General features: G+C 47.6%; 1 protein-coding gene across 1 annotated transcript; it reads left to right on the plus strand.

Annotated features, from left to right (window-relative positions):
• The first annotated feature begins 692 nt into the window (after positions 1 to 692).
• LOC126030689 (SEC14-like protein 4) lies at positions 693 to 23,761 on the plus strand. Its single transcript, XM_049788902.1, has 12 exons — positions 693 to 841; positions 4,321 to 4,396; positions 16,659 to 16,702; positions 16,974 to 17,033; positions 17,136 to 17,324; positions 18,642 to 18,737; positions 19,056 to 19,116; positions 20,116 to 20,199; positions 20,499 to 20,605; positions 20,677 to 20,816; positions 20,897 to 21,066; positions 22,757 to 23,761. The coding sequence occupies exons 1-12, from the start codon at positions 788 to 790 to the stop codon at positions 22,888 to 22,890; spliced, it is 1,215 nt and encodes a 404-aa protein (XP_049644859.1). The 5' UTR covers positions 693 to 787; the 3' UTR covers positions 22,891 to 23,761.

Consider the following 23,761-nt stretch of genomic DNA (forward strand, 5'->3'; position numbering starts at 1 on the left):
TTACTCTGGGGCCTTCTGCCTGCCCTGGACGTAGTCCTAGAAGCCTGTGTAGCCCCTACCATCTCCCCAACCCTAGGTCACCCCACCTACAGCTCCTCTCACACCTGGCCTGGAAACTGTGACTCTTTCTCAGAACCTCACCTACCTGGCCTCTGCACCACTTGTTGTTCAGTTGCCAGCTTCAACCATTATGAAGTAACATGTCTAACAGCCGACACTGACAGTGTGTATGTATGAGATCAGGTCCACCCAGAACAGTAGTCTTATCTAATCCTCCCCACCATCTTGAAGGCTGGCAGCATCTTGCTCAGAAAGTCTGGCCTATCAGCTAGGGAGCACTGGTGGGGTACAGCCTAGGTTCAGCATGCTGCAAGGCTTGGGGACCACCCAGGACAAGGCCGGGCTTCTAACAGGCACCTGGATTCTCCTCCGTGTAGTTGCTGAAGCTTTCACGTCATTTGCAATCCCCCCCTGCCCTCACCCCTTCAGGTACCAGGGGACAGTCTCTGCTTTGCCTCCAAGTTAGATTGCATGCTTGGGGAACCCACTTGATGGCGTCAATCTCCCTGCCCTGGATAGGGTGCGTCTTGAAAACCTGGGACAAATCCCCTGAGGGAAGGAGAGAAGAGGGCTGGCCGGGCAGGGGTGAGGCGGGGCGGGGCGGGGCCTAGCACTTCGGGCGGGCTCCCAGGACTAACCTGTCCCGCAAAAGCAGCCGCAGGGAACCGGGCAGTGGACCGGCAGACGAGCGTCCTGTACTCCTGTGCCCACTGAGCCAGCGGCCACTATGAGCGGCCGAGTGGGGGATCTGAGCCCCCAGCAAGAGGAGGCACTGGCCAGGGTGAGCGGTTTGGCGGTTGGGGAGATTTGGGAAGGGGCCAGGCATTCACTGTCCTGGTACAGCAGGGAAAAGTCCTCTCTGTAAGACCCAGGTGCTAGCGCCCCTCTTCAGAGCCGGCTGAGGACAGGGCACGGACTGATGGGTTCCTCTGGCCACACTTGGGCCCCCAGTTAGCAGTGCAGGTGTGGTGTTTCCAGCTCTATGCTTGCTTGGTAGCTCAGCATGGCAGTGCAGCTTGGTTCCTGGTCAGGCTGGAGGTAGGCTCTGGTTAACCCTGGCAGACCGGCTCCCAACCCTGTGCTGGGATTGCAACATGAGTTTGTTTGGCTTCTCTTTTTTGGCTTGGAACACTCCCCAGGGCCTGGACCTTTCCCCAATGTGTGCTGGTTAAAGGGAAAGAGAGGCTTTGGGTGATGCGAGATGATCCTTCAACTCTACCCAAGATGGCACAAGGTCGAGGAAGGATGCCTGTCTCCAGGTTTAGGTGCCACTGAGTTCAGATGGTTTGCAGGTGGCCTGGGGCCAAGAAAACAGTGACGGGGATTGGGTTGAACTGCAGTGGAGCGAGTAGAGTCCTGGGTTGCACATAACACTGCTGCTGTGAAGGCAGTTTGGGACTCACATAAGGACTTTGAGTCTTTTTTTTTTTTTTTTTTTTTTGGGTCACATCCAGCAGCGCTCAGGGGTTACTCCTGGCTCTACGCTCAGAAATCGCCCCTGGCAGGCACGGGGGACCATATGGGATGCCGAGATTCGAACCACCGTCCTTCTGCATGCACTTTGAGTCTTTCGAGGGAGAAATAAAGACACGGGGAGGTGGAGAAGAGCCCTTGAAGGAGGAGAAGGAGAGTACCACAGTGAAAGAGACAGCAAGACCTATGGATCCCAGACGCTAGGATCCCACCTATTAGGAGGAACTGGATGCTGGTTCTAGGGTGAATTGTATGAAGTTTGCAGCCAAAGCCCTACAGACAATGCATAAGAGGTTTTTTGTTTTTGTTTTTGCTTTTTTTTTTTTTTTTCTTCCACTGGAGCCATTGTACAGCAGGTAGAACACTTGCCTGACACTTGACCAGCCTGTCTTCTGTTCCTGGCACCTCATAAGGTCCCCTGAGCACTGCCAGGAATGATTTCTGGCTGCAGACCCAAGAATATGTCCTGAGCATTGCCAGGTGTGGTTCCAAAACAAAAGTAGTTTATTCTCATTCCGCCTACCCAGATGATTTAAGAGAAACTAAGCCTGGGGGCATGGAGTAAGAGGGGGCTTCTGGACATCACAGTGCCCAGGGTTCTGGGATCTGTTCCCACCAGAGACCACCAGGCCACCCTTTGGTGCCTGAGCCCTTTGAGATGCCCTGAGCCATGTGACTCTGGGGTTTGAACCTGGCTTGGGTACAAGCACCCTAACTGCTGTGTTGCCCCTACAACCTGTGGCTTGCTCTTTTTACTTGCCTAAGTTTGACTCCTATGTCCCAAACTGGGGGTGACCTTGAGAATGAAAGGTGCCTGACTACTCCTGGCCTTACTGCTTCCTCCCTCTACTCCATGCCCCCCTCACATCAGTTTCCTCTTCTAAGAAGCAAGGAGATGAGGCCAGAGAGGTAGCATGGAGGCAGGGCATTTGCCTTGCATGCAGAAGGATGATGATTTGAATCCTGGCATCCCATATGGTCCCCGAGCCTGCCAGGAGCGATTTCTGAGCTTAGAGCCAGGAGTAACCCCTGCGCGCTGCCAGGTGTGACCCAAATAAACCAAACCAAACAAACAAAAACAAAACAGGTAAGAAGCAAGATTACCTTAGTCCACCTGGCTTTGGAGCCCACCTTGTGGTCCAAAGGAAAGACCCCAGTATTCTTTTTTGGGGGGTGCACACCCAGCGGTACTCAGAAGATACTCGTGGCTCTGTGCTCAGAAATCACTCCTGGCAGGCTCAGGGGACCAAATGGGATGCTAGGGATCGAACCTGGGTCCGTCTTGGGTCAGCAACATGCAAGGCAAATGCCTTACCAATGTGCTAATGCTCCAGCCCCAGACCTCAGGATTCTTGCAGGACTGAGGGATGGGGGTGGGATGCTGTCCTTTGCTCTCCCAGAAACTGCCTCAGGAGCCCAGAGGCTGCATGGGACTGGAGATTATTGACCAGGCCGCTGTGCTATGTGACTTGTTCAGACTGGGGGTGTGTCATTTTCATCGCATGAGCAATACACAAAGGCATTTTCTTTTAATAGTAGCCACAGAGCTAATAGGAACTTGGGGCATGGATGGCCCAGTCTCCTGCAGCTCTGTTGGCGTCTGTTTTTAATCCCAAATTTGGACTCATAGGAGACCAGAGCCATCGTACAGGGGGCAGAGCACTTGCTTTGTACATGGCCAATCTGGATTCGATCTCTGGCATCCCATATGGTTCCCTGAGCACTGCCAGAAATGATCCGAGTGCAAGGCCAGTAGTAAGCCCAGAGCACTGCCAGGTGTGGTTCCAAAACAAATAAACAAAACCCCTAAATTTGGATTCACAGTCTGCTTTGCACACCCAGCCTTGCTTTTAGCCCCACCAGTCTTGGTGGAGTCCTCTCTTGACCTCCCAAGCCACCTTCTTCAACCTGAGTCCCTATGGCTTATCAGTCCTTCCTCCAGCCTCTTGTGTGCTCAGGCAAGTAGCCCTTTCCTTCCACACTGGTCCCTCCTTGCATACCTTGACATTGATGGTTTCTATGAAGACCCCACTGGCTAAGGCTCCAAGCAGCCATGGTAGCTTGCCATACCAGCTACCCCATTTATCTGGGACCTGCTACAGATTAGGCCTGATGCTCTTTCTTACCTGTACAAACTATTTTGGCTCAGAAATAACATTATTCCCACTTCACAGATGAGGAAACTGAGACCCAGAAAGGTCTTATCATTTGCTTCCAAATCAAGACCCTCAAGATACAGTATCAGCTCCACCCTCCAAATCTCCATCATCACCAGGCTATCCTGTTGGTCCCCAGCACTCTGGGCTCAAGAATTTACCAAGACCAAGTGTTGCTCAGACTTGAGCACTGTTGGGAGGCTCCTTCCCCTACTACTCCCTATTAAGGATGCAGTACAGGGGCAATATTCCTAAATGTCCTGTTTTTCAAAGCCATCTTTGTTAAAAGAGGAATGGCAGAGCCCCACTTCAGACATATAGAATATGGATTTTAGAGTCAGAAGACCCAGAAATTTGGTGGGATTTTGTTTGTTTGGAGGACATACTTGGTGATACTCAGGGCTTATTCCTGACTCTATGCTCAGGGATCATTTCTGGAAGAGCTGGGGGATATGTGATACCCAGGAAGGAACCCAGATTGTCCATGTTACAAGGGCCATGTTGGATCTACCCACTGTACTTCAGTATGGTCCCCAAGTGGCACCAGCAGCACTGAGATGGGAATGGTTGGGAATGGGTTCTGGGTGCCTGGGGTCCTGGGACCCCTCTAATGATCACATTCCTTCTCTAGTTCCGGGAGAACCTTCAGGATGTGCTACCCAAGCTGCCCAACACCGATGACTACTTCCTGTTGCGCTGGCTTCGAGGTGAGGCCCCCCTGAGTTGAGTTGAGGACAGGGAAAGGGCTGGGAGGTTGTCTCCAAAAACAGGGGGGAGACATAGAGTGTCAGTATAGCAAAGGGTCAATAACACGAGCTCTGGAATCAGCTTGGAGCTACTACCTTTGCTCTCCCAAATAACACAATTGAGTTGGTTGTCACTAATAAATATCTGCTGCAGGGTCTCTCTCTCTCTCTGTGTCTCTCTCTGTCTCTGTCTCTCTGTCTCTCTGTCTCTCTGTCTGTCTGTCTGTCTGTCTGTCTGTCTGTCTGTCTCTCTCTCTCTCTCTCCCTCCCTCCCTCCCTGGAAGACAGGGCTGTGTCCTGTCTGGAGGTGTCCCTAGGGGACACTGGGCTGGAGGAGACTGGCATGAAGCAAGTGACTAGTAAAAGTGGATTTTTGTTTGTTTGTTTCAGGGGTCCTCAAACTTTTTAAACAGGGGGCCAGTTCACTGTCCCTCAGACCATTGGAGGGTCTGACTATAGTAAAAACAAAACTTATGAACGAATTCTTATGCACACTGCATATATCTTATTTTGCAATGAAGAAACAAAACAGATACAAATACAATATGTGGCCCGAGGGCCATAGTTTGAGGACCACTGGTTTGTTTGTTTGTTTTTGGCCACACTTGGCAGGGCTCAGGTGTTACTCCTGGCTCTGTGCTCAGAAATCGCTCTTGGCAGGCTTAGGAGACCATCTGGGATGCCGGGGACTGAACTCGGGTCTGTTTTGGGTCGTCTGTGTGCAAGGCAAACGCCCTATTGCTGAGCTATATCACTCTGGCCCCATATGAATGGATTTAATCAAAAGTAGAGAATGAGAGTCCTCCAGGAATTGCTGCTGCAGAATAAAAGACTAATGGAAACCACCCCAGAGCTTAGGGGAAAATCCAATTTCAATTCAGCATACCCCACGAAAGGAAGTTTGAACTTTGGGCCGGGAAAAATGTCAGAAACGAGGGTGGAGGGGGCAGGACACAAATGCTGACATAGGAGGCCCAGGAGAGAGCTCAAAGGGCTGGAGCACACACCTGGCAAGCACGGGGCTACAAATTCAATCCCTGGCACCATGTGACCTCCCAAATAACCCTGTCTACAGTCTCTCCAGCACTGATGGGAAATTCCCCCACAGCTGAAAAATGTGCTGCCTGGGTCTGGAGAGATAGTGCAGCAGATAGGGCATTTGTCTGCATGTAGCCAACCTGGGTTCCATCCCTGGCACATATATGATCCCCTGAGCACAACCAGGAATGGTCCCTGAGCAGAGCCAGGAATATGTCCTCAATACCACTGGGTGTGGCCCCCAAACAAAACATTGAATTCTGGTCTCAGAACCACGTGATTGGATCTCAGCTCTCTAGAGTGAGAGCAGAGGGTCATTGATGGTCAATGGCAGTCTCCCAGCCTCACTCTGCTCTTCTGTATAATGGATCAATATTGACCCCTACCTTCCAGATGCTGTGAGTGAGATGTGAGGTATGAGGGTGTACAGTACCTGCACAGAAGAGGCTTTCCTTTCTCTTCTCTTTTGGTTGGTCATTCATTTGATGCTCATGTCTTATTTTTACAACAATTCACATTTATAAAAAAAAATAGTATGAAGATAATGCAGAAAGTTTCTGGGGTCTTCTCACCAGATTTCACCTAACATTAATGTTAATTGATGTTCGTTTAATTAATTAAAATATTTTTGAACCACTGTGAGGTACAGAGTTGCAAAGTTGTTCATGAGTGAGTTTGAGTCAACAGTGTCTGAGCACCCATCTCTTCATCAGTGCCCACTTCCTTCCACCAGTGGGCCCATTTTCCTTCCCACCTCCTAGCCTACCCCTATGACAGACACTTTTCCTTTTCCTTTTTCTCTTTTTCCTTTTTCTCTTTTAGGCAAGTGGTTTGCAATTATGTTACTGAAAGGGTATCATGCATGTCACTACTTCCTTCCAGCACTCAGTTTTGTTTTTTTTTTTTTGGGGGGGGGGAGTCACACCCGGCAGTGCTCAGGGGCTACTCCTGGCTCTATGCTCAGAAATCTCTCCTGGCAGGAGGGACCATATGGGATGCTGGGATTCGAACCACCACCGTCCTTCTGCATGCAGGCAAACGCTCTACCTCCATGCGATCTCTCTGGCCCCAGCACTCAGTTCTTGTCCAGAGTGATCACTCAGCCCTATTATTGTCATAGTGGTCCCTTTTTTGACCTAACCACCATCCCAACCATTGTGGCAAGTTTTCTACAAAGGAAACTCTCTTTGACTATTATTCTTCTAAAATGTTTCTTTAAATGCTGCAAATGAGTGTAACCATTTTTTTAAATTTTTGTTTTGTTTTGAGTTTGTTTTGAGACCACACCTAGTGGTGCTCAGGGGTTACTCCTGGCTCTGCTCTCGGGAATTATTTTTGGTAGGCTCAGGAGAACTATATAGAATTCTAGGATCAAATACAGGTTAGCCACTTGCAAAGCAAACACTCTCCCTGCTGTACTATTGCTCTGGCCCCAGAGTGTGATCATTCTGGTATGGTATGGTTTGTTATAAATAACAATCAGATCTGATACATATCTATTCAGTAAAATCCTTGTCTTTTTTTCACTGTTGTGCGGACCACTCCTGGAGTGCTTGGAGGACCACGCTAGACTTAGAGTCAAACCCAGGACACTGTACATGCAAAACTCAGACCCTTCTGACAGTTTTTGTAAAAGAAATAAGCATTTTCACAGACAAAAATTAAATCTTTAAGAAAAAATAAATCGGGGCCCGGAGAGATAGCACAGCGGCATTTGCCTTGCAAGCAGCCGATCCAGGACCAAAGGTGGTTGGTTCGAATCCCGGTGTCCCATATGGTCCCCCGTGCCTGCCAGGAGCTATTTCTGAGCAGAAAGCCAGGAGTAACCCCTGAGCACCGCCAGGTGTGACCCAAAAACAAAAAAAACAAAAAATAAGAAAAAATAAATCTTCAGGGGCAGGAGTGATGGCACTAGAGGTAAGGCGCCTACTTTGCAAGTGCTAGCCTAGGACGGACCTTGGTTTGATCCCCTGGTGTCCCATATGATCCCCCCAGCCAGGAGCGATTTCTGAGCTCATAGCCAGGAGTAACTTCTGAGCGTCAACAGGTGTGTCCCAAAAAACAAACAAATGAACAAAAACAAAACAAAACGAAAGGAAAATATAAATCTTCAAATCAAGCAGTTTAAACTTTGTAAATTTGTAAACCTTCAAATCAAACAGTTTCAATACAGTGATTTTTTTCAGATTAAGTTTTTAATCTAATCACCATGAGATATAGTTACAAAATTGTTCATGAACAAGTTTCATCATACAGTGTCCAGCTTCCTTCATCAGTGCACATTTCCCACCACCCATGTTCCCAGCAGCATTTATAGCTTTTCTTTACCCTTTTGCTCTTAGACACTGTGGTTTGTGTTCTTGTTATTGAAGGGGTATCATGCTTATCACTTTATCTCCTTTCAACACCCAGTTCTTGTCCAGAGGGATCATTTCCAAGTTTCATTGTCATAGTGGTCCTTTCTCTGCCCTAACTGCACTTCCGCTCTTTGTGGCAAGCTTCCTACCATGGTCCCCTCCGCCTGGCCTTCGTCTCTATTGTTTCTGGATATTACTACTATACTATCTTTTTTTATATCCCACAAATGAGTATGATCATTCTATGTCTATTCTTTTTCTCTGACTCATTTCACGCAGCATAATATTCTCCATATACATCCATGTATAGCAAATTTCATGACTTAATTTTTTCATTCATTCTTTTCCTTCTTTCCTTCTTTCCTTCCTTCCTTCCTTCCTTCCCTCCCTCCCTCCCTCCCTCCCTTCCTTCCTTCCCTCCCTCCCTCCTTTCTCTCTCTCTTTCTTTCTTTCTTTCTTTCTTTCTTTCTTTCTTTCTTTCTTTCTTTCTTTCTTTCTTTCTTTCTTTCTTTCTTTCTTTCTTTCTTTCTTTCTTTCTTTCTTTCTTTCTTGGGATTTTGGGTCACACCTAGCAGTGCTCAGGGGTCACTCTTAGCTCTGCACTCAGAAATCACTTTTGGCAGACTTGAGGGACCATATGGGATGTTGAAAATTGAACCACCATTTGTCCTAAGTTGGCTTCATGCAAGGCAAACACCTTACTGCTGCGTTATCTCTCCGGCCCTCACTTAATTTTTTTTTCTAACAACTTTGTAGCATTCCACTATGTACATGTATCATAGTTTCTTTATTCACTCATCTTTTCTCTGGCCCTTGGGTCACTTCCAGATTCTGGCTACTGTGAATTGTAGTGCAAAGAACATAGGCGTGCAGGAGGCTTTTCTGAATTACGTTTTTGGGTCCTTAGGGTATATTCTCAGGAGTGGTATTGCTGGGTCATATAGGAGCTTAATTTCTAGTATTTTGAGGGATGTCCATATTGTTTTTAAAAATTGTTGTACCTCAAAACTAAGACCCTTCTGATTACAGGTGTATTTTTTTGAAGTTTTAATGCCAAATCTTGCTTATAAAGACTGTTTAAGTTATTTTAGAGTACATGAAAGAGTAGCAATTGTCTTATGAGGCTTAGATAAGTTAGATTCCAATGCAAGAGAGGACATTAAAAGGAATAAAATCTAGACTGGTTTCATTTGTGAAGGTGGATATAAATAAAATATTAACGGGACTGGAGAGATAGCACAGCAGTTTGCCTTGCAAGCAGCCGATGCAGGACCTAAGGTGGTTGGTTCGAATCCCGGTGTCCCATCTGGTCCCCCATGCCTGCCAGGAGCTATTTCTGAGCAGATAGCCAGGAGTAACCCCTGAGCATGGGGTGTGGCCCCAAAAATAAATAAAATATTAAAATATTAATTATAATATTTAAACACTATAATTTAATTAGTTATATTTTAAAATAAAATATAAACTAACAGAATTCAACAGAGTATTACAATTATTGCAATTGTATGTGAGTACTTTGATATTAGGGAATCTATCCATGTTGGTGATTTGTTTGTTTTGTTTTTTTAAAATTAATATCTTTATTTAAACACCTTGATTACAAATATGATTGTGGTTGGGTTTCAGTCATGTAAAGAATACCTCCATACCTACCAGTGCTCTATGCTTAGTCCTGGCTCTGTGCTAAGGAATAATTCCTGGATGCCTCAGGTGCTTCCTGTGGTGCCAGGGATCAAAGCTGAATCAGCTGTGTACAAGAAAAGTGCCTGATCTGCTATACTCTCTCTGGACCCTTTCCATGTCACTAAATGTATTAATAGAGCTTAAAGTGAAAAAAAAATAGGGGTTGAGTTTGAGGTTCAGTAGTAAAGCACATGAATTAAATGCATGAGATCTTGACTTGAAGAAGGAGAAGAAGAAAGTTTTTGGCCTGGAAATGGGTATGTAAAACAAACAAACAAAATTTTGACCAATGTTAGAAATTGAAGAGAATTTTTTTAGTTAGGTAATAGTATACAGAAAATTTTTTTTACGATAAATGTTACGCCTAAGGAAAAATTTTAGATGCACTTGAAAATATAATTAAATCGGGCCCGGAGAGATAGCACAGAGGTGTTTGCCTTGCAAGCAGCCAATCCAGGACCAAAGGTGGTCAGTTCGAATCCCGGTGTCCCATATGGTCTCCCGTGCCTGCCAGGAGCTATTTCTGAGCAGACAGCCAGGAGTAACCCCTAAGCACAGCCAGGTGTGACCCCTCCCCCCAAAAAAATATATATATAATTAAATCAAAGAAGGATGGCATCAATTGAGAATTGCTTCAATGTAGAACAAGAGACTTCTGCCAATGATATATGTAAAGAAAATATAATCCAAAACAGGGTTGGTAAAATAGGTTTGGAGTACATACCTTGCATTTGAAGGTTTCAACTTGGAGGACTGTTCCCTCTCCAGCACTGCTGGGTATGGCTCTGGCTCTAGTGTCAAACTCCGAGGCCAGTGCAGCTGGGCTGTCACTAGGGATGACCCTTCCCCCCTAAGCCCTTAAACTTTTCTTGGAAGTGTCCCCAAATAATCAAGCAGTGACAGATTAGAAGAAAGCCACAAATAAAGTACAATAGGGAGGGTACTTGTCTTGTAACAGCCAACCTGGGTTCTCTCCCCAGTACCCCATATGGTTCCCCAACCCCCACCAGGAGTGCTTCCTGAGTACAGAACAAGGAGTAAGCCTTGACCACAGTTGGGTGTGGTAAAAAAACAAACAGATATTCTGGAAGAAAGAAAACTAACAGAATCAATAGGGAAAACTCTAGAATTAGTGAGAAAATTTAACCTTTATTCCAGATACAAAAAAAATCAATAGTACTTTCCTATGTAGTGACTTCCAGCTGAATTTTGCAATGAAAAATCAGATGTCATGGAAAACAGCAACAAAATTCATAACATACAAAGAAAGTTAATTTAGAACATGCAATATCTATGCAACACAAAAGTCCACGGTCACCAGTCAAATATGATAAATTAAATTAAAGCTTTTAATCTTCAGGCCAGAGATTGTACAGCAGGCTTGCATGCAGCTGATCCAGGCTCAGTCCCCAGCACCACATATAACCAGAGCATGCCAGGTATTAAACTCTGACCATTGCTGGGTAGGGCCCCAAAACAAACAGGAAGACTTGTTTATTTGTTTACTTGTTTGAAGGACCACAATTGGCAATGCTGAGGGATTACTCCTGGTTCAACACTCAGGAATCACTCCAGGTGGGTTAGGGGGGGCAATATAGGATGCCCAGAAAGTGTCCTACCTACTGTACTATTGCTCCTTCCCTAAACAAACAAACAAAAATGTTCTCTAGTTGCATATTAAGTTCTCAGTGACCCCAAACACTCTGGCAGCTCATACTTGGGACAAATATGTCACCCTAGAAAATCCTATGAATAACAATAATATTTAGGATGCTTTTACTAAGTATAGAATATGGAGAAAATTTGGGAGGGTGAACCTGATGGCCTCCCTTCAACGATTCACAAATGACAAAAGTTCACTGCCAAAACACTTAACATGTTGCTGGAGAGACAGCATAGCAGGTAGGAAGTTTTCCATGCACAAAGCTGACCTGGATGCAGTCCTTGGCACTACATATAGTCCCTCCACTCCGAGCAATGTCAGGAATGATTGCCAAACACAGAGTCAGGAAATATCCCTGACCACAGCTAGGCGTGCCCTCCCCCTACCCCAAATATCAAACCCTCCGTCATTTACCAGTGCTGGTCTTTGTGGTTATTTTCTGGAAGTGGTTTATAATTCTAGTGCAATATCAGTCCCTTCCATGTGTAATTACATCTCTGAACCTGGACCAAAGGTTCTTTATTGGATGTTTCCTCGGTGAACTTAGCTAGAGAATAATGGCCAGGGCATTTCTGAACCAGAGCATCAGGTTTTCAATTAAACTGAGTGTTTTGGTTTGGTTTGGGGGGCAGTACTCAGGGTGTGTTCTACTGGATCTGTGCTCAGGGATCACTCCTGGTGGGCTCAGAGACCATATGGAATGGTGAGGATTGACTCCTGGTCAGCTGTGAGCAAGGCAAGTATCTTACTGTCTTATCACTCAGGTCCCTAGAGTGATTTTTTCTTTAACATAAATAATTACCACAATAGATATTTTTGGGGGGAGAGAAGAGTTACAGGCAGCTGTGTTCAGAGCTTAGTCCTGGTTTTGCACTCTCAGGAATCACTCCTGGCAGGCTTTGGGGATCATATAGGATGCTGGGGATCAAACCTGAGTCAGCTTCGTGCAAGGCAAGAACTCTACCAGCTGTATTCTTGCTCCAGCCCCCAATAATTATCATTTTAAAAGAACTTTCTATGATCCAGGCAGTGTGCCAAGCACTTTATAAATATGATTTAATGCCAACCGTTTTTACATTGGGGAAAATATTGTTTTCACTTAACAAATAACTAAAAAGAAACAAACAAATAAACAACCAGTAGAAGTAAAAAAATTATCTAAGGGAGGGCCAGGGATGTGACTCAGAAGTAGAGCAACTGTGTTACGCAAATATGTGAGCCTTGGGCTCAATCCTTGGCACCAAATAATAAAAAAGAAACAAAAAAATTTGGGGCTGGAGAGGAAACTCCTTGGTGAAGCACTTGCCTTGCATGTTTGAGACTCTGTATTCAGTCCCCAATACCCCCACACACTCGGAAAAAAAAATTCTACAAAAACTAAATTTAGAGAAGAAAAGTGATTTGTTTGAGGTTGCTCAGAAAACAGAACTAGAATTAAAGTTTAAATTTGTCTAATGAGCTGAAGCTGTCAGTCTGTCTGTTAGAAAAGACCTGGAAGGGGCCGGAGCAATGGTGAAGTGGTAGGGCATTTGCCTTGCACACGGCTGACCTAGGACAGACAGCATTCGACCCCCCTGCATCCCATATGGTCCCCCAAGCCAGGATCAATTTCTGAGAGCATAGCCAGGAGTAACCCTGAGCGCCCCTAGGTGTGGTCCAAAAAAACAAAACAAAACAAAACAAAAAGGCCTGGAAAAAGAAGGACATTTGTAACCAGTAGTCACAGGACACACTATTATTGTTTTTGTTGTTGTTTTTGGTTTGAGGACACACCCAGCAGTGCTCAGGGCTTATTCCTGGCTCTGTGCTCAGGGAAAACTCCTGGCAGACTCAGAAGACCATATTGGGATGCCAGGGATCAAATCCAGGTTGGCCAAATACAAGGTAAACACCCTACCTGCTGCACTATTGCTCTGGGACATAAAAAATATTTTAATAAAATTTTAATTGAATCACCATGAGATACACAATTCAAAGTTGTTCATGACGCTTCACTGGTGCACATTTCTTACTATCTATATCTCTAGTTTTCTTTCCCCTGCCCTGCCTTTTTATTTTTCTTCTCTCTCTCTTTCTTTCTCTCTCCTCTCTCCTCTCTCTTCTCTCTCTCTCTTTCTCTCTCTCCCTTCTCCTCTCCCTCTCTTTCTCTCTCTCCCTTCCCCTCTCCCTCTCTCCTTCTCTCCCTCTTTCCTTCTCTCCCTCTTTCCTTCTCTCCTCTCCTGCTCTCCTTTTTTACCTTTTAGACACCAGTTTGCAGTATTGTTACTGATGGGGTACTATGCAAATCACTTTACCTCCTTTCAGCACCTGGTTCTTGTCCAGAGTGATCGTTTCTAACTTTCATTATCATAGTGGTCCCTTCTCTGCCCTAACTGCACTCATGGCAACCTTCATACCTCCTGGCCCTCATCTCTATTGTCTTTGGATATTATTACCATACTATTTTCTTTTTTTAAATCTATATCCCACAAATGAGTACAATCATTCTATGTCTGTCCTTCTCTCTCTGACTTACTTCACTCAGTTATTCATGAATGTTTTTCTCTCTATTCCTCCTCTCCTTCCTTGCCACACCCAGCTGTGCTCATGTTTACTCTGGCTCTGTGCTCAGGGCTCACTCCTACTGGGGCTCAGGGGACCATATGGAATACTTTGGATTGAACCTAAACTGGTTGCATGTAAGGCAAGAGCCCTATCCATTGTACTGTCTTTCTGGCCTCCAGGGATGTATTTTCTTTCTTTTAAAAAACAAACAAACAAACAAACAAACATTATTTATTTATTTAGGTTTTTGGGACACACACACAATTGCACTCAGGGGTTACCCCTGGCTCTGTGCTCATGAAACGCTCCTGGCTGGCTCTAGGGACCATGTAGAATGCTAGGAATCAAACCCAGGCCCATTCTGGGTTGGCCTTGTACAAGGCAAATGTCCTACGACTATGCTATGGCTCTGGCCCCTCAGGAATGTATTTCTTTTTTTTTGTGTTTGTTTGTTTTTTTGGGCCACACCCAGTGACGCTCAGGGTTTACTCCTGGCTATGAGCTCAGAAATCATATTACTCCTGGCTTGGGAGACCATATGGGATGCCAGGGGAACGAACCTTGGTCTGTCCTAGGCTAGCACGGGCAAAGCAGACAACTTACCCCTTGCGGCACCGCTCTGACCCTAGGAATATATTACTTAATTTACAAGCATAGAGGGAATTCTTCAATGCAAATTTGATTTTATTTTTAATTTGGTTTCTTTTTGGGGGGTCACACCATATGTGGTGGAACCTAGGTTAGATGTTTCAAAGCAAACAGCCTGCTACTGTACTATCACTCCTGCCCTCTGTGCATTGCATTACAGACTATTATAGCTATACCAAGGAAAAGAGACCCCTGCCCACACTTCAAACAGGTTGACTTCAAGCATGTTAACATGAGAGCAGGGCTCACCAAAGGAGACATGTTTGGGAGACACAGTATAACCATGGAGTGCATTCAGGGTGTCTTTGAGATGGTCAGAGTCTTGTTCTGTAACTTTGGTAACCTGGAAACAGATGCCAGATGTGTTTGTGCTCTTTTTGTTTGGTTTTGGTTTGGTTTTGGGCCATACCCGGTGATGCTCAGAGGTTACTCCTGGCTAGGCCCTCAGAAATCACTCCTGGCTTGGGGGACCATATGGGATGCTGGGAGATTGAACCATAGTCCGTCCTAGGCTAGTGTGTGTAAGGTAGATGCCTTACCACCTCTCTGGCCCCATATTCTTGTTCTTGAGGTGGTCCAGACTCTGCTTTTCAAAATAAATATTTTGAAATTTCTGTGTCTGTACTTTCTGCCTGCTGCCTGAGATGCCCCAACAGATAATCTCTGAAACATATTTTGCCTTTGTTCTGGACCCAGTACTGGAACATGAGCTCACTGGGTCCACTAACATAAAATATCAGTTTTGGGCTGGAGCAACAGAATGTAGGGCATTACTTTGACATAGCATAACTTGACCAGCCTGGGTTTGATCCCTAGCATCCCATATGGTCCCCAGAGCCTCACCAGGAGTAATTTCTGAGCACAGAGCCAGGATGATTTCCTGAGTTTATATTTATATAAAACATATATGGGTTTTATACACACATATATCAGTATTTCTCAAGGCATGTTGATTGTATTTTCATTAGCTCCTGGTGGGAATTTTCACAATAACTATATTGCATAAAGTATAATTTTTGGCATTCTGGCCCAATGTAACAGAACTTGTGAATCTTTAGAACTCAGCCTACCATGGTGGGTTAGGGGTGGAGTCTCAAGGGAGAATTCTGAGACAATGGTGGAGGGAAATGGACACTTATGGGGGTAGTGTTGAAATGTTGTATGTATGAAACAACAGCATTGTCAATCATGGTGACTACAACTTTTAAAGAAAAGGCTGGGGACTGAAGTCAGAGGTCAGCCCTCCATCTCCTAGGTTCTAGAACCTAAAACAACGCTTTCAACCCTACTTATCTACAAGTCAGTAGAAAGGAATACATTCTAAATTTGTGTTAAAATTTAAAACTAGGGGCCAGAGAGATAGCATGGAGGTAGGGTGTTTGCTTTGCATGCAGAAGGAATGTGGTTCGAATCCCGGCATCCCATATGGTCCCCCGAGCCTGCCAGGAGTGATTTCTGAGCCCACATAGAGCCAGGAGTAACCTCTGAACACTGCCGGGTGTGACCCAAAAACCAAAAAATAAATGTTTTTTAAAACTAAACAGGGACTGGAGAACTAGTACAGTGTTTAAGGCAATTGACTTAGCATGACTAACCCCTGTTTGATCCTTGGTACTATATATAGTTCCCTGAATCCCACCAGGAGTGATCTCTAAGTACAGAGCCGGAGTAAACCCTATAGACTGCCAGGAGTGGCCCAAATCATACCCTAAATATTACTATAGATAATTTTTTCTGCCCTAGTGGTTTCTGAACTATTTATTTTCACTAGAGTTTGCAGGTGTAAAAAGGTTAAAGACATTGCTCTAGAGTTGAAAATTCTTCCATTTTGTTTGTTCTCTCTCTCTCTCTCTCTCTCTCTCTCTCTCTCTCTCTCTCTCTTCTCCTCTCCTCTCCTCTCCCTCTCTCTTCCTCCCTCCCTCAACCCAGAGCCTCATCCTACACTGAACAGGGCCCTAAGCCTTTCACCTTTCTTAAAAATGACCCCAAATAGATCATCAGTGATAGACTAGGAGGAAGAACTAAAATCTCTTGATTCCATTGAATCAATAGTATAACTAGAAACAGAGTTCCACTGAGCAAAAATAAATAGAGCTTGAGGGCCAGGGGACTCAAAGGACTGAGCATGGGCTTTGCATGCTGAGCTCTGGGTCCCCCAGAGCAATGCTGGGAACAGCCATTTGGGCACTGCTAATTCTGGCCTTCCCTAGTCTTGGGGTATCAGGGGGAAATTCCAGCTTGCTCCAAAACCAATCTCTTCTCCCATGGGTTCTTTTCACTCTGCTTGCAGCTCGGAGGTTTGACCTGCAGAAATCTGAGGAAATGATCCGGAAGGTGAGCAAGTCTGAAGAGGGTCCTGCCTTCCCCCCAGGGGACCCGCAAACACCAGCTAAAGTGGGGCACTTTGTCCCATGTTGTGTTCATACTTCTCCTATCCTCCTCAGCTCCCCTTTGGCCTCAGACCTGGGTGTCCCAGGCCTCCATCCCAAGCTCCCCCTTCCTGATCTCCTCTATGAGCTGGAGGTTCTCTGACAGTATCCATGACCTTGGGGCAGCCCTTGAGGCTTGGGGGTGGCTGCCTTCAGTTCCTGCCATGTCTCTCCAGTACATGGAGTTCCGGAAGCAACAGGATCTGGACAACATCTTCTCGTGGCAGCCCCCTGAGGTGAGCCTCGGCAGCCCCCACCCTAGGACCCCACTCCACCCACCCCAGTGGCAGCAGGGGTGCAGCCTGCTGGGTGGGTTGAGCAACCCCTTCCCCTTATAGGTGATCCAGCGGTACGACACCGGGGGTCTGAGTGGCTATGACTTTGAAGGCTGTCCTGTGTGGTTTGACATCATCGGAACTATGGACCCCAGGGGGCTCCTCCAGTCAGCCCCTAAGCAGGAGTTGATCCGAAAGCGCATCAAGGTCTTGGAGATGCTTTTGCATGAATGTGAACTGCAGAGTCAGAAGGTGAGCTCCAGGAATGTGGGGCATGCCGGAAGGGGGGGTCTGGTCTGTCTAAAGGGGGGAGCTCCCAGACTAACTAGAGAGGGAAGAGCCCCAGTGGTACCTACTTCCTATCCCTCAGCACGAGGCCCTGGTGGCATGTAGGATTTCTGTCCTGCACCCCCATTGTTAGCTGCATTACTCCAAGCACAGGTGGCGGGTCCTTTTTCTGGACATTCCTGAGAGATATCTTCGGCACTGACCACACCATTCATGGGTCTCTAGAAGCCACTATAGAGTTATAACAAATAAAGATTGAGTCCTGAGGGCAGTGAGACTTCTAAGACAAGAAGAAGCCACACACCCCTAGGTCTTGTCCACACCCTTCTCTGGAAGTGGGGGGGGGGCAATGGGAGAATGACACCTATGGTACTCAGGGCTTACTTCTGGCTCTATGCTCAAGGATCACTCCTGGCAAGGCTTGGGGGACCATATGGATGTCAGAAAAGAAAGCCAGGCAGGCCTAATGGAAGGCAGATGCCCTACCACTGTGCTGTGGCTCTGGTCCCTCCCTTCCCCTGGATTCTAATAACAAGCTCTTAGCTGGGTGGATTTGCCTGAGCTGAAGAGAACGACCCCAAGGGGGTACTGCTCTGCCACTGTGGAACAATTTGGCTAGTGGGAGTCCCTGTGACATGTCTGGGGCCTGCTAAAGGTGATCTGTGATGAGCGCCAAAGAATGGCAGGAGCGCCTGATTTTAACAGATGTGCCTTGTCAACAAGATGGTTGATACCACAGGATCAAACAACAGCTTCCATCCCATAGATGTACTGATTTGAGATAATGCTGAGGGTGATCGCGATACTCCTACTAGTAATATCAGCTACTATTTCCCAAGGATTAAAAGCTTAAAATGAACCCAGGGCCACACAGCCTGTCAGCCAAGCAGCTGGGGCCCAGACATAAAACCATGCATGTGCTGGCCGAGTGTGAACAAAGCATGAGCCACAAGCGATATTTCCTTCGACTCATGTTCTCTCTCTCTCTCTCTCTCTCTCTCTCTCTCTCTCTCTCTCTCTCTCTCTCTCACACACACACACACACACACACACACACACACACACACACACATAAATGCATATACAAACACAGAACATGTTAAGAAGGTCCCAGGGTTGAGGCCCTGAAGCAAAGTCTCCTCAGGCCCCAAATGGCGCCATCTGTTTGAGAAAGGCTGTGAGCCACTAGAAGTGGCAGCAATAGGAAGGAATGAGGGAGCCTCTTTCTCTCTCTCTGGCTGGAGGTGTGGACTGACCCAAATCTCTGCTCTGCCTGTGCAGCTGGGCAAGAAGATTGAGACGATAATCATGGTGTTTGATATGGAGGGGTTGAGCCTGAGGCACCTGTGGAAGCCGGCAGTGGAAGTCTACCAGCAGGTAGGGTAGGAAGCTAGTTCGAGACTATAGGGAGTCACTGCCTACCCCACTACCCCATCTTCCAGTCCAGGGAGGAGGGGGACAACCCCGTAGGCCCCCACACCACAGAAGCAAAGTTGACCTGGGCCCCACTCCCCAAGGAGAAAGAAGAGCATGGTACTGTGGGCGGGGGTAAACTGTGTGTGTGAACTGTGCAGTGAGAAGATGGAAGGGGCTGGGGCCAAGGGGGCTCTTGGGTTTGTCACAGCAGAGATCACAGCATTCAAGTGTAGTTAGACTGGGAGCTTGGCCTCAACCAGACTTGTCTTGACTACACAGTTTTTTGCCATACTGGAAGCAAATTATCCTGAGACGGTGAAGAACTTAATTGTTATTCGAGGTGAGCCCAAGAGAGAGATCTGGGGAAGGAGGTATGGAATGGGGATGGAGGACCTGGTGGACATACTACTAAATTCAGGACTTCTTGAATATCCTTTGTGAGAATCTGGGTTTTCTTTTGGTTTGCTTTGGGTGATTTATTTTTCTGTTCTTCACAGAGCTAAAAGTTTATTCCTATGCTTTAGGAATATGCTGGCATGTGGCAGCAACGTCAAATAAGTAATGTTTCTAAATATGCACTGTTATTTTTTTTACTTATTTGCGTGTAGAAGGGTAACAGATGGTCCATGGACCATATTGGGGGGGCTCATTTTGAGCCAGAATGGTGCCTGTCTTCCATGGCTGAGGTGGAGGTGGGAATTTAGGAGCCATAGGGCTACAATGCCTGGCCCTGGGATTCAGCCATCTTGTTTCAAATTTCATTGACGCTGTGACATTAGGCAAGCTTAGTTTTTTGGAAACTTTCTTTGGTTCTGGGTCCATACCTAGCAATGTCCAGGGGTTACTACTGGTTCTGCACTTAGGGGTCACTCCTGGCACTGCTCTGGAAACCATATGGGGTGCCAGGGATGGAACCTGGATTGGCAGTGTGTAAGGCAAGCTTCTGACCATTGTACTTGCTCCAGCCTCTGTAACCTTTATGCACAGTTTTAAGCTCCCTGCATCTGTTTCCCTGTTTTGTAAGATGGAAGCCCAGTGGCACCTTCCTATTAAGAAGCGGTGGGGTTAAACAAAACTGTCTATTGCAATGCTATCGCACAGAGCCTGCTCACTGAAGATGCCTGGCAAATGTCAGGTGTTATGTATGTATTGTTTAGCAGGATCTCCATTTTATATTTAATATCACTGAGACTCTGGGCAAGTGACAAGTCAGAGATCATACAATAGGAAGTCACAGAATCTGGATCTGTCCAGCTCCTGAGGAGCCCAGCCCTTGGCTATGACTCCATATCCAGATCTTATCTAGTCCAGCTTTCTGAGGGAGTGCCGTATGTTTCAGCCCCCACGCTGTTCCCTGTGGCCTTCAACTTGGTCAAGTCATTCATGAGTGAGGATACACGAAAGAAAATTCTGATTCTGGGAGGTGAGTGCTTTAGCCTGAGACTATCTCCATGCCTGCCGGGGACGCAGAGACCAAAAGTCAAGGTCCATTTCTCTCCAGCTCATCCTCTCCTCAAAGACACCTTGATCTCATTCTTAGGAGTCTTTGCCCCCTAAAAAGAGGTGTCAGTTCCAGATTATGGTCTGGGTGGCCATTAAAGCTCTTGGGTGCCCTCAGGAATAAGCCTCGGGGACACATCAGGTCTCGTCACTGAGCTGGGCTCTATCTCTGCTCTGTTAAGCCTCACTGAGCCCCTCAGAAAACCCCTCAAATCCCCCCAGGCAACTGGAAGCAGGATTTGACCAAGATCATCAGCCCAGACCAGCTGCCTATGGAGTTTGGGGGGACCATGACAGACCCCGACGGCAACCCCAAGTGTGTGAACAAGGTACAGCATATCCAGAGGTGGGTTGGCGGACTGGCCATCACATGTGTCCGCTCACCTGTCCTCTCCCACAGATCAACTACGGAGGCTTCGTGCCCAAGAGTTACTACCAGCAAAACCAGGTGAAGGTGCAATATGAACACACGGCCACCGTGGGCCGCGGCTCCACCCTGCAGGTGGAGAACGAGATCCTTTTCCCGGGCTGTGTGCTCAGGTAGGCGGCAGCCCTGCCCTGCAACCTGGGGCATAGCTGGGCGGTGCCCAAGCGCTTCCCAGAGACTCTTTGCCCTGTAGGTGGCAGTTTGCGTCTGAGGGGGCGGACATCGGCTTCGGGATTTTCCTGAAGACCAGGTTGAGGGAGCGGCAGCGGGCCGGAGAGATGACGGAGGTGCTGCCCAACCAGCGCTACAATGCCCACCTGGTGCCCGAGGACGGGAGCCTGACCTGCACGGAGCCCGGCGTGTGTAAGTCCATCAGTCTTGTAGAATTTTGTAGAAATTTGTGAAATCCCTGGCCAGAGATGGTGGTGGTGGTGATGGTGGTGAGGCTTGGGTTTAATAGAGAAACAAAGGGGGAAAGATACAAAGCAGGTAGCATCTTATTGATGCTTTATCTCTGCCCTCCCCCCGAAAATTGGCAGGTGCTGCTCTGGTCACTATCCTGCCCCCCCCCCCAGATCCAAGTTTTTCCTTTTATACCTGGCATGACACGGGGCATGCCTAGGGGATGTGCCCAGTGGGGGTATTCATTACAGTGGGGGTATTCAAGGGGCATGTCCAAGTACAAGTGCCATACAGTAACAGAACCCCTATCCGTGGATGTGCACCCCTCCTCAAGTCCATGCCATTGTTGAAACCTACAGAGGGGCCAGGAGACAGTGTGAAGGGGTGGGAAGCAGATATCCTGATGCTGGAGTCCCAGGTTTTATCCTCAGCACCGCGTGGAACTCTGAGCATTGCCAGGAAAAATCTCTTGAACCCTGTGCACTGTCAGGAGGATCCCTTGAGCCTTGAGCTGGGATTAACACACACGGAAGGAAGGAAGGAAGGAAGGAAGGAAGGAAGGAAGGAAGGAAGGAAGGAAGGAAGGAAGGAAGGAAGGAAGGAAGGAAGGAAGGAAGGAAAGAAGGAAGGAAGGAAGGAAGGAAGGAAGGAAGGAAGGAAGGAAGGAAGGAAGGAAGGAAGGAAGGAAGGAAGGGAGGGAGGGAGGGAGGGAGGGAGGGAGAGGGAGGGAGGGAAGAAGGAAGGAAGGAAGGAAGGAAGGAAGGAAGGAAGGAAGGAAGGAAGGAAGGAAAGAAGGAAGAAAGGTAGGAAGGGAGGGAGAGGGAGGGAGGGAAGAAGGAAGGAAGGAAGGAAGGAAGGAGGGAAGGAAGGAAGGAAGGAAGGTAGGAAGGAAGGAAGGAAGGAAGGTAGGAAGGAAGGAAGGTAGGAAGGAAGGAAGGAAGGTAGGAAGGAAGGAAGGAAGGAGGGAAGGAGGGAGGGAGGGAGGAAGGGAGAGAAGGAGGGAGGAAGGGAGGGAGGGAGGGAAGGAGGGAGGGATGAGGGGAGGGAGGGAGATAGTGATAGCAAGGCAGGTAGGGCATTTGACTTGCACGTGGCAGACCAAGGAAGGAAGGAAGGAAGGAAGGAAGGAAGGAAGGAAGGAAGGAAGGAAGGAAGGAAGGAAGGAAGGAAGGAAGGAAGGAAGGAAGGAAGGAAGGAAGAAGGTGATGAAGTAACAGCACAGCAGGCAGTACTCTTGTCTTGCATCTGGCTGACTCAGGTTCAATCCCTGGCATCCCATATGGTCTTCCTAATCCTGCCAGGATAGATTGGCAGATAGCCAGGAGTAATCCCTAAGCACATCTAGGTGTAGCCCCAAAACAAAACAACACAAAACTAGCATGAAAGGGAAAGAGCAAGTCACTGCACCTGTTTCCTCATCTTTGAGATGGAGAGAAAGACACTTTTATATGGGGCTGCTCTGTGCAGTCAGGGTCATGAGAAAGGTCCATGTGTCAGCCTGGCTGAGAGCCCATGTGTGGCTGTTTTTATTCATTTCCTTATTGCGCCATTAAGGAGCTGGCAGCCAGGCAGTGACTGGGGGTAGGGCCGTTTCTGAGGGTCCCTGAAGGGCAAGCATGTGGCCTCACAGACCTCCTCTCGATCCTCGCAGACGTCCTACGCTTTGACAACACCTATAGCCTGATGTTTGCCAAGAAGATCAGCTACACGGTGGAGGTGCTGCTTCCTGACAAGGCCTCTGAGGAGAAGATTCAGAGTTTTGAGGCGAAAACTACAGCCTTGTGAGCACCCCAACCTAATGAGAACCCTGGCTCAGAAGAACCCCAGCCTGTAAGGACTCTGGCCCAGAAGGACTCCGGCACATTGAGGACCCCAGACCAGTGAAGACCACAGCTTTCTATGCCCTCTGCCCTCCCACCAGTCACTGTATCCTTTTGTTGAGGTGGATTGGAACCTCCTGAGTGCTGGTTCAGGCCCCTGGCACCTGAGGAGGAAGGTCCTGCCTATGAAATCATCCCTGACCTTGTTCCTGATAAATACCCCAGCCTGCCCTGGGATTCCCTCACTCCTGGCATTGGGCCACATGCAGGAAGCCTCACTTCAGGCCTGACCCTCCTTCTCAGCTTGTGGGGAGTCAGGGTGGCCCAGAGGCATTTGGGTGGCAGAGGGTAGCCCAGGGTCTCAGTTCTGCCTGGGCCACCTCATGGGCCCAGGGTGGCTCTGCCTCTGCGAAGGCAGGAGAACAGCCATAGCAAATACAAGCATCAGGGCACCAAGACCAAGTCTCAGGGAGCTCCTTCCAGCCCTCCTGCCAGCTGTGAGCCAGCCATACCCACACTGAGCCCTTGCAACATCAGATGGAATGTTCCAGAAGGCAGAATAAGCCCCCTCTCTGGGTGCTCTCTCTATACCCAGACTTGTTTCTTGGAAGCATCAGCTGCTCCTCCAGCCTATCTCTAAAAGAGAGGTCAGCTGACTGGCAGCTTCTGCCTCAGCACTAGGCGACTCAGAAGCCAGCTTCAGGCAACACCCCTGCCTGCCACACTACAGGGGGTTACCAGTACAGCCTTTATCAGACAAGCTGCAGAGTCTGGGGGTGCCGGGCTGCCTCCTCACTTTGCCCCCTCTTGTATGGAGTCACCCAGGGTATCTCCAA

The sequence above is a fragment of the Suncus etruscus genome, chromosome 15, assembly GCF_024139225.1.
Source record: "Suncus etruscus isolate mSunEtr1 chromosome 15, mSunEtr1.pri.cur, whole genome shotgun sequence".
Classification (NCBI taxonomy): domain Eukaryota; kingdom Metazoa; phylum Chordata; class Mammalia; order Eulipotyphla; family Soricidae; genus Suncus; species Suncus etruscus.

What these genes read in the sequence shown, in the direction of transcription:
- LOC126030689 (XM_049788902.1), top strand. Translation starts at nt 788, where the DNA reads ATGAGCGGCCGAGTGGGGGATCTGAGCCCCCAGCAAGAGGAGGCACTG. An exon ending in CTGAGGAAATGATCCGGAAG is followed by an intron (nt 16,703 to 16,973) that starts GTGAGCAAGTCT and finishes ATGTCTCTCCAG; the next exon opens with TACATGGAGTTCCGGAAGCA. An exon ending in GAACTTAATTGTTATTCGAG is followed by an intron (nt 19,117 to 20,115) that starts GTGAGCCCAAGA and finishes CGTATGTTTCAG; the next exon opens with CCCCCACGCTGTTCCCTGTG.